At 40.8% G+C, this 14,392-nt stretch overlaps 2 protein-coding genes across 6 annotated transcripts in view; one reads left to right on the plus strand and one right to left on the minus strand.

Annotated features, from left to right (window-relative positions):
• Positions 1–2,068: 2,068 nt before the first annotated feature.
• adi1 (acireductone dioxygenase 1) lies at positions 2,069–10,336 on the plus strand. Of its 2 annotated transcripts, none has more exons than XM_076748090.1 (5): positions 2,069–5,149; positions 6,480–6,653; positions 6,994–7,113; positions 7,436–7,615; positions 9,760–10,336. In XM_076748090.1, the coding sequence occupies exons 1-5, from the start codon at positions 4,322–4,324 to the stop codon at positions 9,874–9,876; spliced, it is 1,419 nt and encodes a 472-aa protein (XP_076604205.1). In that variant the 5' UTR covers positions 2,069–4,321; the 3' UTR covers positions 9,877–10,336. The 2 variants fall into 2 exon arrangements, with proteins under 2 accessions (XP_076604205.1, XP_076604206.1); XM_076748091.1 differs by having other exon boundaries at positions 2,069–5,144; positions 6,484–6,653.
• Positions 9,013–14,392, minus strand: part of trappc12 (trafficking protein particle complex subunit 12) — a 42,391-nt gene continuing 37,011 nt past the window's right edge. For all 4 annotated transcript variants that reach the window (XM_076748087.1, XM_076748089.1, XM_076748086.1 and 1 more), the window contains exons 11-12: positions 12,951–13,038; positions 9,013–12,477 (exon numbers count right to left, since the gene is read on the minus strand). In XM_076748087.1, the coding sequence (XP_076604202.1) occupies positions 12,235–12,477; positions 12,951–13,038 (331 nt within the window). In that variant the 3' untranslated portion in view covers positions 9,013–12,234. The remainder of the gene's footprint in view (positions 12,478–12,950; positions 13,039–14,392) is intronic.

Here is a 14,392-nt window from a genome sequence, read left to right on the forward strand (position 1 = left end):
GAACATCACCCTTACAGATATGGTTGTGCATGTGTGTATGTGTGGTTCTGGAATAAACAGAAATAGTAACAGTCATTAATAACCAGATACAACTAACGGTATACACAGTAATGATAATTACCCTTAACATCTCCATAACTTCCTCAAAACACATGAGAACTAAAAATACACAGTCAACAAAAATATGTCTGTATCACATATGTATAAGTGAGAAGAAAGGGACGGTCAGTAACATAAATGTAAATATAAAATAAATGACCATTCATGTCATTACTGGCGATAACAAGTGCCTTAATCATTAGCAACACACTCTCAGTAGCACCAGATATAAACCTGAATCTAACAGGTAACGAGTGACAGCACGATAATAACATGCATCTGGCAATCAGAACACAACTGAAACTCATTTTTCTCTGGACGCACATCTAATCACAACTGGAGGATAAACTAATGTGATGCAACAACCCTAACGTCATTCACTCCATGCAATAATTACTACTCCCGACAGTCTCTACTTCTTTCTCTCAAACCAGCAGTACACAGCTTGACCGGGCGCGGCCACGCCCCTTGTGGTTGGGGTCTGCACATCACCTGCCCTGCCACACAGTCTTCAGAACAAATGGAGAGAATGATTACAGAAAGATGAACAATTTACATTGAAAGTAGAGGAATTCTATCTCCATATCAGAATGGTTTTAGAAGAGGGAGAGGAACCATGGACCCTGTTATGTGCCTTGAAATAGAGATTAGAAAAGCTCAAGTTAACAAAGAATCTGTAATGGCTATTTTTTTGATGTAGAGAAAGCATATGATATGGTTTGGAAGAAGGGGTTATTGATAAAATTAAATGAAAAAGAAATATCAGGTAAGACATACAATTGGATTCAAGATTTTGTATTTAATAGAGTTATATAGGTAAGGATAGGTACAGCACTGTCACAAAGATATGCTGTGGATAATTGTACGCCTCAAGGAAGTGTCATCAGCCCAATTCTGTTTTCTGTTTTGTTTTATGGATAAGGTTTATAAGGGAATAGGAGATATTACTGCTTTAGTTGAAGACAGGTTGCAAACGGTATGCCAAACTTATGTCTCAGTTTTTACAGATGGATTCAAAGATCCTGCCACAGGCAGAACAGGATTTGCTGTTAGTATTCCAACATTAAATGTCTCTGACAAAAGAAGAACTACAGATCACCTTTCTGTATTTACTGTGGAGATGTTGGCAATATTAACAGCACTGCAACGAATAGAAGAACTCTGGATTAAGAATGCCATTGTTTGTAGAGACTCATCTTCTGCTTTAATGTCATTTAACTCATATTCATCACAAAGTAGACAAGTGTTGCACCGATTCAATAGTTTAAATATAGTTGACACTAATAATAACAATAATAACCTTTATGTGGGTACCAGCTCACAGAGGGGTAAACGGGAACGAAATAGCAGATTCACGAGCAAAACAGGCCCTTAATCAGGAGGAAAGTATGGACATTTCTTTCAGTAAAAATGAAGCAACTGCATTAATTAAAAAGCACATTATCAAAGAGTGGCAACACAGTTCGGACACAGGAAGCACAAGGCAACACCTTTATTCATTATAGCAAGATGTGGATATAGTGAGGACAGACAAAAGAGGAGAATATTCTAACCAGGTTGAGAGTAGGACAGACAGGGCTGAACAAAACTCTTCATCTAATAAATAGACACCCCATAGGACTGTGTGAGCAGTGTCAAGTAGAGGAATCAGTGGAGCATGTCATTCTTCATTGTCAGAAATATTCAAGACAACAAGAAACTTTGGAAGGGGAAATCAGGGGAGTTACAGATCACCTTAAAAGACATTTTTACCACTGGAGTAGATAATTTATTCAATTATCTCACTGAAACAGGGCTGATCCAAAGAATGTAGTGATTTTTTTTTTGTCTGTTTTTGTTTGTTTGCTTTATGACACAGGGTCGTTACTCAGGTCCACACTCCAACATAGTAGGTGGCGGTAATGCACCATAAAGCTGGTTGCCACCCGCCATGAAACAGAACGAAGAAGAAGAAGAAGAAGAAAAAAAAGAAAAGATGGTGGAAGGGTGAGGATGTTTGTGGGTTACCGGCAACACAGTTAAGCTAGCGACTGGGGAGAGCAACGACGGTTGAGTTTGGTTCTGTTTTCTTTATATTTGCGAGGTTTGGGTAACGGACTATTGGACTTGACTGCCAAGCTCCCCTGGAAGGGGTCCGCTATGGCTTCGGGAGGGAGTCAGAGGGGAGAGGGGAGCCAACAAAGTACGAAGAAACGAGACAGGTCAGAGAATGGGAGTGACAGTGAGCGGGCTCAAGAGATAAGGAAAATCACGAAGTCTGTAGAGGAGAGTGGGTTTAAGATTATTATCAAGTTTAAGGATAAGAGTAACAAGGCCTTAAACCCCCTAAGCCTGTCGGAGGAGCTAAAAAATAAAATGGGGAGTGTACTGAATGTGAAAAGGTTGTCGAATGGAATTATACTTGTGTTCTGTAAAACAGAAGCCCAGCGATTGAATGCCATGAAAGTTCGCCATCTGCTTAACAGGCCTGTTGAGTGCTTCATTCCTGGCAAAGCTCAAAATGCGAAAGGAGTGATATACATAAGCCCAGAGATAACGAAGAGTGCAATTGTTATAAACCTGGAAGGAGCTGAAATAGAGACTGCACGTAGGTTCAAGGAGACAGGCACAGCTGTGTTGCTAACATTTAAACAGGAAACAATGCAAATGTGAGTCTATTTGGGGTATATGAGCTTCCAAGTGTAACAATATATTCGCCCCCCTCTGCGTTGTTACAAGTGCCAGTGCTTTGGGCATGTAGCTGCAGTGTGTAGGGGATATTAAAAGGTGCAGGAAATGTGGAGGAAACCATGACTTTGCGCAGTGTCAGGCTGAGGAAATCAAGTGTTGTAACTGTGGGGGGAACCATACAGCTTCCTTCAGAGGATGTTAGCGTCATGTAAGAGCTTTGGAGGTAGAAAGAATGAAAGTAGAGGAAAAAATGTCATATGCGGACGCCCTGAAGAAAGTGGGGGGAGTAGGGGAGACGACCGGGGCAGTAAAAGCAAGTGCGGCTTCCTCACTGCCTGTGGCTCCAAGGCAAATGATAGGGACACAGTCGCTCCTTGCATTCATGGCAGATGTACTATGGGCAGCAAGAAACCAAACCAAAAGGTCTGATATCATGAGAGTGGTAGTTGATGCTGCAGACAGATTCCTTGAGGAGGTGTTCCTGGGTCCAGAGGAGCTGCACATATACATGAAGCAGAAGCTTGAAGTGTTCACTATGGGTAGTGATCACTTTCCAGTTCTCCTGAGATTTGGAAAAACCTTATTCACAGAAGGGCAGAAAAGGCCAAAATACTTTAACTATAGTAGGGCAAATTGGGAACAATTTGTGGTTAGATGTAATAAAGCTATTGAGGGTGTCAAGGGGGAAGGGACTATATGTGAAGTTATTATGTGCCGTGCTTGTAAATGCATCCTTGTGAAGAAAAACCCTAAGAGGAGGATAAGTGTGCCATGGTGGAACAAAGCATGTGATGAAGCAATACGAGCTAGGAATCGAGCCTATAGGGCTTTGAGGAAAAGTCCAATGGAGAGTGTAGCTATGGAGTATAAGAGACTGAGAACAAAGGCTAGGAGAGTGGTTAAAGGAGCAAATCAGAATCAGAATCAGAATCAGAAAAAGCTTTATTGCCAAGTACGCTTTTACACATACGAGGAATTTTTTCTGGTGAAATTGGTGCATGACACATCTACTAAAATAAGAGCATAAAATATAACAATTTAAATATATATACACAAGTTTGTTTTTGTTGTTGCTATTTACCGGAAACACAGTACTGTTTTTCAGAAAGAAGTCCAAGTTGAGCGTTAATGTAACGCATAGAGTTATATTTATATCAGTCAATGTGACAGAATGAGTCCAAGGTGGAATGTGAAGAGTGTCGGGGGGGTTCCGGGCCTTGTTGGTAAGGCTGACAGCAGACGGGAAAAAACTGTTCTTGTGGCGTGAGGTTTTGGTCCTGATGGACCGCAGCCTCCTGCCAGAGGGGAGTGGCTCAAAGAGTTTGTGTCCGGGGTGAGAGGGATCAGCCACAATCTTTTCTGCGCGCCTCAGGGTCCTGGAGGCGTACAGGTACAGGGAGTGCTGGAGAAGGTATTGTGGTAAATTAGGAGTAGAAACAACAGTGGGTGAGATGTGGTGGGCAGTACACTGTATGTCAAAAAACAACATGCCAGTGTTAGAGGAAGAGGGCAAGGTTTGCACAAGTGATTTTCAGACTCAGCCTCAGTCCTAATGACTTTGAGGGATTACAATGCGGGGGCCACACCAGACCTGATGGTGGAGCTCCTCACTCTGTTGTACAGAATTGAGCAGGCCGGAGGCATGATAGGTTTTCTGTGGGTGCCTGCCCATGTTGGGGTGGAGGGTAATGAGATGGCAGATATGGCGGCTAAAAGGGCATTAAGGAGGGATGTAGAGTTGACTGTGGGCATCGGGTTATCTGAATGCTGCTCTATCATCAGGGAAGACATAACAGCTCCGTGGCAGAAACACTGGGAGAATGGGGAAAAAGGACGGCATTACTTTTCAATACAAAGTACTGTAAAGACAGACCAGTGCTATCTGGGCCGTGAACGAAAACACACTGTGATTATGACGAGACTAAGACTTGGACACTGTGGACTGGCATGGGATTTAGCTAAGATCGGCAAGCATGAGGATGGTTTGTGTGGAGCCTGCAGAAAACAGCAAACTGTGAAATATCTGCTTATGGAGTGCAGCCTGTTTGAGGAACAAAGAACACAGTTATATGCCAAACAGTCACATGAGGGAATGGAATCAGTTACAGTGAGGAGTCTCCTTAATCCTAGAGAGAACCAGGCAAGGACGGCGAAGCAGTCCTCGACTTCATCACCTCCACAGGATTACAACTTTGGAAGTAGGAATGGCCTAAACTGCAATCTCACCTCCACCTGCGAGAGTCAGCAATGTGCCGCAAGGCATCCAGCCTGCCGGAATTCGAGGGGAAGAAGAAGAAGAAGAAGAAGAAGAAGAAGAAGAAGAAGAAGAAGAAGAAGAAGAAGAAGAAGAAGAAGAAGAAGAAGAAGAAGAAGACATCAGCTGTGTCCCAATTCAGGGGCTGCATCCTTCGGAGGATGGATTTGAAGGCCGATTACGTCATAACGCTGCGCGAAGGCTGTCCCAATTCGTCCGAATTCGAAGGATCCTCCAAATGCAGCCGACAAATGCGTCCTCCTTTTCCCTGTATTTGGAGGATGCGTCGCTACTATCCTTCACGGCCTCCCATATCCCAAGATGCTTTGCGCACCGATTGTTTTTTTTTAATAATGGCGACCTGTTGATATGAGGAGCTCAGTTAACAGTTAGCCTTATTAAAACTCTTCACTTACAAATGTTACAAGCTCGCATGTCAACTAATATCTTATTTTGGGTGAATACTCGATTGTGATTGGCTGCAGGTCTCCGTTAAAAAGTGTTGTAGCACAACTATAAAAAAGTTCCGGTCAAATAGCCTGATTGTTCTAAATTTTTGCGCTGGCTCAAACGCTAGTTGGTAACCGTGGCAACAGAAACTCAGAACATGCATTATTTCACAGTTTATTTATCACAACGGCAAGACAGTAGAAAACATGAGTGATTTTATAGTTTCCTTTAACCACATTTAATGATCAGAGTGAATGGTGGATAATATTTCTTGCAATAAAAATGATTTAGGAAACTATCTGTGGACTTTGAGTCTTTGAAACAAAATCTGGCATCATCCTCTGGACACACACAAGCGGTAAGAGGTGCACTTGCCCTCTGAAACGATACTTTGTATCACGTAACATAACGTTAAGCAATCATGTCACTTCCCTCCTCTGATTAGGTCTAATATAACAGTTGAGCCGACCGAGCTGCAGGTTCTGTGGCCAGAGCCGGTTACCTTGGCAACGCGTCACAACGAGCGATATTAAATAGTCCACTCAGTCGATTTTAACGGTAAAAAAAAAAAACAACATTAACGTATTAATAATTGATTTAATATTTATTTCTTTTGTAAGTGACCATGGTATAAGCGGGATAACGCCCTTCGAGGTGTCCATTTTCAGAAATGAATGGACGACGCGGAGGCGTGAACCGTCCGACGCGAAGCTGTGAAGATATTCACATCAGGTGAATTTGTAAGTTGTATAATAGGCTACATTTCGCGCCTCTTACAAGCGATGGGAGCTGTACGGGCGCATCTCTGCACCCCGTACGTGTGTTTTTCCCGGGTTAGGAGGGAAGAAGTTATGACGTCGTGACGCAATCACGAAATGCTCCGAAGGCTAGACCGTCCCATTTCACGATAGTTGATGCGGCCGACGGAGGGTCCTCCGAAGGACCCAGCCTCCGGAGACCGCGTAGGCTGGGTCCTCCGAAGGATGCAGCCCCTGAATTGGGACACACCTATCGTCGTCGTCACTTTCCGTCAAAACGTCTGTCACGTAACTGCAACATGGGTATGGAAGCCTGGTTCATGAACAACTCTGATGAAGACCAGAGAAAGCCGCACAGACTGAACCCAAATCAGCCCGTTTCCCTTGACGAATTAAAAATGCTTGGTGTGTTCTACTGGAAGGTAACGTTAACGTTATAGTTATTAGTTGCTTTCCACATAACAGCTAACTCTACTAGATGTCAGATATTAGATCGGATAATAACCAGCCAGGATTCGGGTGCGGGGAATTGAACACACAAATGAACATTTAATTTTCTGGCAGTGAATTTCACACTGCTGGTTAGCCCCATTTTGTCTACTAACTTACAGTATGTATTATCATTACGGGAAATGGGCTAACTGCATTGCATTTGCTGTTCCAGTGTGCATCAAATTAAGAAATGACCGCATTGGTTTAGAAGGAATTACATTCCATAGGTGAGTTTATTGACGGACCAGTCCTGTTGTGCTGTTGTTGCAGCTCAATGCTGACATCTATGAAACAGACCCAGAGCTGGAGCAGATTCGTAAAGACCAAGGCTACTCCTATATGGACATTATCACTATCCACAAGGATGCACTGTCCAACTATGAGGAAAAGGTAACCTGAGCGCTTCACATTGCAAAAGGTGTACATTTTAAGTCAGGCCTTAAAAATTACCTTTTTTATTGTGAGAAACTTGCTTTGTTCAAAGATTCATCAATCAGTTGAAAGTAAAGAAGAGTTAAGTGTAATACAGTCAGTAAATCAGATGAGCTGTGGACAATTGCTGCTCTACAGTGGTTTATGACCTTTATATTACCATCACTCTCAGTCAGTGGTGAAGAGAACACCATTAGGACAGCTACTACTGTGTGTTAAGTTTATAATTTAATGAAAAAGCCACCATTATTCAGGCCCATTGTTATTTTGTGTCTGTCAGCTGAAAATGTTCTTTGAGGAGCACCTGCACTTGGATGATGAAATCCGCTACATCCTGGATGGTCAGGCCTACTTTGATATAAGGGACAAGGAGGACCGATGGATCCGCATTGCCATGAGCAAGGGGGACCTGATTACCCTGCCGGCTGGCATCTACCACCGCTTCACCCTGGACGAGACTGTACGTAGCATACATGAATGTAACTGTCATTGATGTAGACCTAGTAAACTGAAACATGAAAGTAGTGAAGTGCACATGTTCAACACTGACAGTGTTAGCAAAGCTCGTCACTACACTATATTAGATGAGATGACATTGAAATGATGCCTGGGGAGAAATTGAATTGTTGCTTTAGGAAACAATAATATTTAAATGAGACTAGGGCAAATATTGAGAGCACAACCCCACTACTGATTCCATATATCAGAATACAAAGAAAAATGTGCAGATGTGTATTGTATTGATAGTGAGATGAAGCTTCTTGAAGCCTTGAAGCCTTCCAGCCAAATGGTTCACAAACTTAGACCAAGTTGGAAGGCTTCAGGTTCACAGAGAGGAGAACAAAAAAATAATAACACAGAATACATGTTGCCAAGTGCTTGCTCATGAGGGAATTGTTAGGTCTCTGTAGATAAAAAGAGTTTGGTCTGTACCAGCTCTATATGGAAAGTGTCCTGAGACAACTTCTCTTGTGATTTGGTGCTATATAAATAAAATAGAATTTCATTGAATTGAATTACCTTTTTCTGGACTGGAAGACAAAATCAAAGGGCATTTGGCCCAAAAAATGGTTACAACTAGTGATGGCGAGATGAAGCTTCCCTTCCAGCCAAATGGTTCACAAAAAGGTTCATTTCTCAAGGCTTCATGTGCACACAAACCCCCCTGCTGGTCAAAGACTGTTAAACAGCGATATATTATAGGTGGTGATGGGTCATACTGTGCCGACGCTTCGGAGCGGAACCTATGAATTATAGGTAATTGTAATTGTAATTTCATCAATTTGCAATACACTCAAGACTGTCCTGCAACAGTGAAGCCATGGGAATGACTGCCAGCTAAAAGAAATCAATTAATCTTAATAAATGCATTTCATGTATTGTTCATGTATTCAGTCATATAAATGAAATTTAGATTGTTGTTAGATTGTTTAGTGTATTATGGGTATGTAACATGACAATACAATGGAATCTAATATTGTCAAATGTTTATCAATAAATCATTTTGTCAACGTTTGAATAACTCATAATGATAGGGGAACAATTGTTTTCAAACTGTTTCAGTGTTTTAACAAGGTAAGGGGCAGTGGATGTGCTTGTGAACATGAAGAGGGCAGTGAATTTGATTGTGCAATTTCAGGACTTCATTCATTTTTATTCAGAAACAAAATATGGGCTGAGTCCAGCCACATTCCTCTCATTATTTTCATGCAAAGCACAAGGACGCCTCAGCATGGATGAGGTGTTGTTGTTGTTGTACCCCAATTCTTTAACACACAACAAACACTTCACCTTGGATTAAAAGAAAAGACAATGAAAAATATAGTACATTGCATAACAAACACAAAACACGTGTAATAATGTTACTGAAAGTGTACTTATTTTATTGGGAGAGATCAGATCAAAATGTTCCCACACGGGGGAAAACGTTCTCTCTCACAGGCTCCATGAAAATGCACCTCTATGTCACAAACCAACAAATTGCCAACACTAACATGAAGTGTGAGCAGATCCATTGCGATATATAAGTTCATAAATTGCGCTGATCCTCGAACCAATTCCTGGTCCAGCGAGGCTTCGAACGTCATCAGTGACGTCATTCGCCCTAAACGACACAAGCATTGATGCGCGCTTCACTAAACACTTCTGGGATTTCTCGACACACGCTCCGAAGCGTCGGCAAGGTACAATCCATCACTAGTGTATTGTCCAATAGTATTTATAATACCAAATGTAAGAAATGTAATTCAAATTAAATATTAAGAGTACACAAACTGCATACTTTGTGCATTAAAGTTATAACATTAGTGGGGTTTTTTTTTTTTAATGTTATGACTGGTAGCATTGTCATTACTATTGCCACTGGCATGTGAAGCTTTGTTTGTTTTTGGACAAATAAGTTTACACTGATGTTTTGACCTAAACTCTATTGCAGTTAACAGTAGCTAATTCATTAGCTTCCAGCTAGCTAAATGAATTGGTTTGTGTGAGTAAAGTTAACAAGCCATTTTTATTGCTGTTTAAACTGGGGGAGGAACAGTTGAAAGTTGAGATTCTTTCATTTATCCAGCTACATTCAGACTGACCTGAACACTGTTTCTGTAGAACTACACCAAAGCCATGAGGCTGTTTGTGGGGGAGCCAGTGTGGAAAGCTTACAACCGGCCTGCTGATGACTTTGAAATCCGCCAGAAGTACGTGGCTTCTCTGCAGGGATTCTGAGAGGAGAGCTGCACCAGCACACAACAATAACTACACAGTGGACTCCATATGAGCACTGTTCATGCAAGACTAAGGACTTCTAATGTGATTTGGTTTAACATTAATGAATGAAATGATGTACCCTTTATGTAGACAATCTCAGAGGTGGAATCTCATTAACTACATTTACTCAAAGGTACAAGTCTTTCCTTTTATCTTTTTTTAAGCTTCTACTCTGCAACATTTCAGGGGGGAATATTGTACTTTTGACTTGACTACCTTTGGCAACTATTGTTACCAGTTACATTTAGATTTTACACACAAAACATGATCATCAACTAATAAAAGTATTTTTCTAATTTCATGTTCAGATTCTCTGAATCACGAGTGAGAGATGACTTCTCTGAGCTAATGGGGTGGAGCATCTCTGACAGTTAATATACATTTTTTTGTATGTAAAATAAAGTTGCTGCTATTGTCAGTCTGTTATGGTTTGTCCTGAACCAGACAAGTTGATTTAAAAGAATAGCTTTATTAAGGATAAAACTATTTTTGAACATACATAACTACGATAACACAATTTGTAAACATTGATAAATATCCACTAAGAGATTTAATAAGACAATTATTTTTAATATAACCATTTAAAATTAAAATGAATCAGCTTCTTTGATATGAACAATTTAGGATTCCAAATATTTGCATTTTTGTTTCGTGGACAGGTTACAATGGAGTCAGACAGGCTTATTTATTTTCACAGCATGAGTTAATAAACCTCGACAGCTGAAGTCCAAGTGGTATGTAATTTAGACTACATATATGTTGTGATGTCTCTCTTCTAATCTCACAATCCTTAATTTGATAATTCCTCTGCAACTAGAACTTCTTTCATAAAAAGTAAGTATTTTGGTATTCTACTCACTTTCTTGAAGACATTCTCTCATGACTTCATGCTGATTATGATGCTTGAGCCACCAACTGCTTAGAGTATTTTTGCTGACCTCAAGACTTAGCAGGGGGAAACCCCTAGCGTGTGCAAATGACTAGTTGAAGGGGGGTTTAATGCACTGGACTGTTTCCCGGTAGTGGGACACTTTTGGGACCAAGACCTGAAGGGTGAGGGTCACATGTCAGATGAAGGTAGGTTAATATTTGATAGCCTAACCAGCTTGTCTGCTTGTACTGTAAGAAATGAATCAGTGAAGAAGCACATAATATAGCGCTCTCTGAAAAACTGGTAAAAGTCCTTACAGCATAAGCAAAAAAGCTTATTAAACAACCTGCCACACCGTTTTTATTTGATTTTTGACAAAGCAGTTCCTTTTCACTGTGATTTAAAAATGTGATACCAAAATTTCCAAGTGAAAAACGCTTTTAAGAGAAGCAAACTAAAGACTGGTAACAAGCCAAACTCCTTTCAAAATATATATCCTTCATGAATTTTAGTGCAAACATAACTTCCAGTTGATCAAATTTTTGAAACAGTTTCTGTATTACAGTTGTATTATCACAAAATTTCCCCTCATTATTTCATATGTATTATGACTCATCCATCAGTTCTCTTTACCTCTGGCCAAAGAAGTATCACATAATGAATAGGAAACAGCTTGATGTACTTGAGAGAGACAAGGAGAAAACTTTTTCAGACAGCTTTTTATCCCTCCTGAAATGTATCCATTGTAAAACAAACAAACAAACAAACAAACAAACAAAATCCTCATATACTCAAATAACAGATTTGCTTGCTATTGGTAATGCTAGTGATGTACCCCTGCTGGTCATTTGACCCACACCATGAGGTCACAGTGGTCCACTGAGTGTAGATGAATTTTTTTTTAACAGAGCCAGGCAAGCTGTTTCCAGTCAAAACTAAGATACCGCCTGTTACTATATATGTATTTACTATACAGACGTAAGATTGATACAACATCAATCTTCTAATCTAACTCAAAAGAAAGCAAATAAGTGACTTTCCAAAAATGCTAAACTAGTCCTTTAATGTGTGAAATAAAATCAATATCAACTTTTCTTTCCAGAATGTCAATTCAACAGTATGAGTATAAGCTGGCCACCATTTCTGTTCCTGTAAGTAAATGTGTGAGTCTTTACTGGGTCAGTCTTCAGAGGGATGCAAAGAGAAATGTGTACCTGACCTTGGCTTCCCACATCTATTATGTAACAATAAAACCAGTTCTTGTATCAACTTGCTTTTGGGAAACCAAACCAAACACTAAAGATCTGCTCTTCTGTCACCACACTCTCATGTAAGCTTGAGCTTTCTAATCCTCCACAGATTCCTCTTGTGGTTTCACTTCCTGTCACACTGGAGGAGAAAGAATGCAATAGTGTGTGTCTTCTCCCAGTTCATCATCTTGCCTCTTAGACCAATTTGAGGCACTGTATGTTGAAGCTGTCCCCCTCCCGGCAAGCCACAGCCTCCAGCAGAGCCTGCTTCTTCTGGGTGCTGCGAGACGATTCCAGCTCATACATAGTGGTCAGGTTGAAGAGGACACTCTCATGGAGGTAAAGTGCAGGGTCCTGCTGCACCAGGCCCTCCAGCTGGCCCAGAGACTCCTTCAGACGGCCTAGATATAGCAGGCATACTGCTGCGTTGTTGTTAGCCTGGGAATGTATGGCAAGAGGGAATGGGTGAGGAGAGATTGAATATGAAATGTATCATTTTATTGGTATGAGGCTACTGCTATTGATTTCAATTTTATCATCTCACTCTATGAGAAAGCAAATAAGTGCATTTGCAAAAATGTTGAACTATTCCTTTAAGGAGCAGCAATGATACTGAAACATGTTTGAATGAATATATAATCTTTGAATGGATCTATACATGGATCATCAAATAAACACTGATGAGATGACATAATGCATGGCATAAGCCTTACTTTAGATTGTCTTGCTTACATTACTTTGACATAATTTGGTCAAATATAATACTATAGTTAATACAATGCTTGTATCTAATATTATTTAATCTAAAATTTGAATCATCTGAAGTCTGATCATTTTCTGAGCTCCTGTCCTGTATTCTAAAGCTTTTGTAGAGTAAATGTGTTTACTTCAGTGCATGTGGTAGCACTTACAACAGGGTTTTTCGGGTCAGTTTTCAAGACTTCAATGAAGGATGCGTGTGCTTCAGCATAGTTGTTCTGACTGAGGTAGACAAAGGCCCTGAAATACCACACACACACACACACACACACACACACACACACGCTCATTACATCTACAATCTGTACTGATAATAGTACTAACATAACAGGAAAATTCTAGTTGTTTTCAATTATGCTTGTCCTGTGCTGTATTCAGGTCATACTGAAAGCTGTAAGAAACATACATTACCCACATTATCAACATGTCATTTCAAAACCACAGGCATTTAACTGCCACTTCACTCTCCTGGTCCCGGGTTTTCCACCAGATTGTGGAACCTGGTTGCAGCGATTTCCTCCCAGTGAGGCTGTGGTGCTTGCTTTGTGCATGGGGGCAATATCATGTTGTAACAAGAATGGGACAAACACAAACCAAGGTTGGAAGAACACTATTGTCTAAAATAGTACAGTATGCCGTAGTAGTAAGCATTACCCTAACTGGAAAATCCACATCAAAATAAGAGGTATGTTATTTCTATAATATTCTACAGGTCAAGTTGTATTTGTTAACCTCTTTAAGATGAACAGCAGAGAGACTGAACAGTTTGAAGATGTCATCTGCAGACACATTGTAGTGCTGCTCCACACACAGGAGGCAGCAATTGAGGCTGGGGAAAACAACATCCAGCACTGGCGGTCCCTAGGGATGTGTGGTCTGCCCACTGCTCTTCCCTCTCCAAACTTATGAGTGCACCTCCTCAGACCTGTTTGTTATACTCCAGCAGAGGGTTGCACCAGCTAAAGTGATGTTCAAAGGTATCCTATTTTGAACTTAGTTTAAGAACTAGTTTAAGTGCTACTAAAATTTTAATGGTTGTGCAACAGCTGAAAAAATTCCAATGTAGGCACAAGTTACAATTTACAAGTTGCATAAGTTCTCCCTGACAGTACACAATCTAACATCAACATAACATTATGCTATGTTATAGGCTAGCAAAGATGGCAACTTTACTAAATTTGACATAAGACACCAGAACAACCTGGAGCTGAACTGGAGCTGAACACACTCAAAACTGTGGAGACCAACAGCAGACCCCCAACAACACTGTGTCTGCTGTGGAAACCTTCAGGTTTATGGGATCTACTATCTCACAGGTCCTAATGTGGATGGCCAACATAGAGTTTGGAAGTTTAGCCTTCATCAGGAAATGCTGATCCATTTCTACAATGCTACCATCCAGTATGTTCTACGTTCATCCATCACTGTCTCGTTTGTATCAGCCCCCAGACAGGACAAGAACGGACTACAATGAAAAGTCAGAGAAAATCAGAAAGTGCCAACTTGCCCTGCATTCTGCCCATTTCCAGAAATGTCATTGTGGACCCATCAGAGCCTGGACACAACCCTTTACAACTTCTTCCCTCTGAGAGGT

Source organism: Chaetodon auriga, chromosome 14, assembly GCF_051107435.1.
Source record: "Chaetodon auriga isolate fChaAug3 chromosome 14, fChaAug3.hap1, whole genome shotgun sequence".
In the NCBI taxonomy this organism is placed as follows: domain Eukaryota; kingdom Metazoa; phylum Chordata; class Actinopteri; order Chaetodontiformes; family Chaetodontidae; genus Chaetodon; species Chaetodon auriga.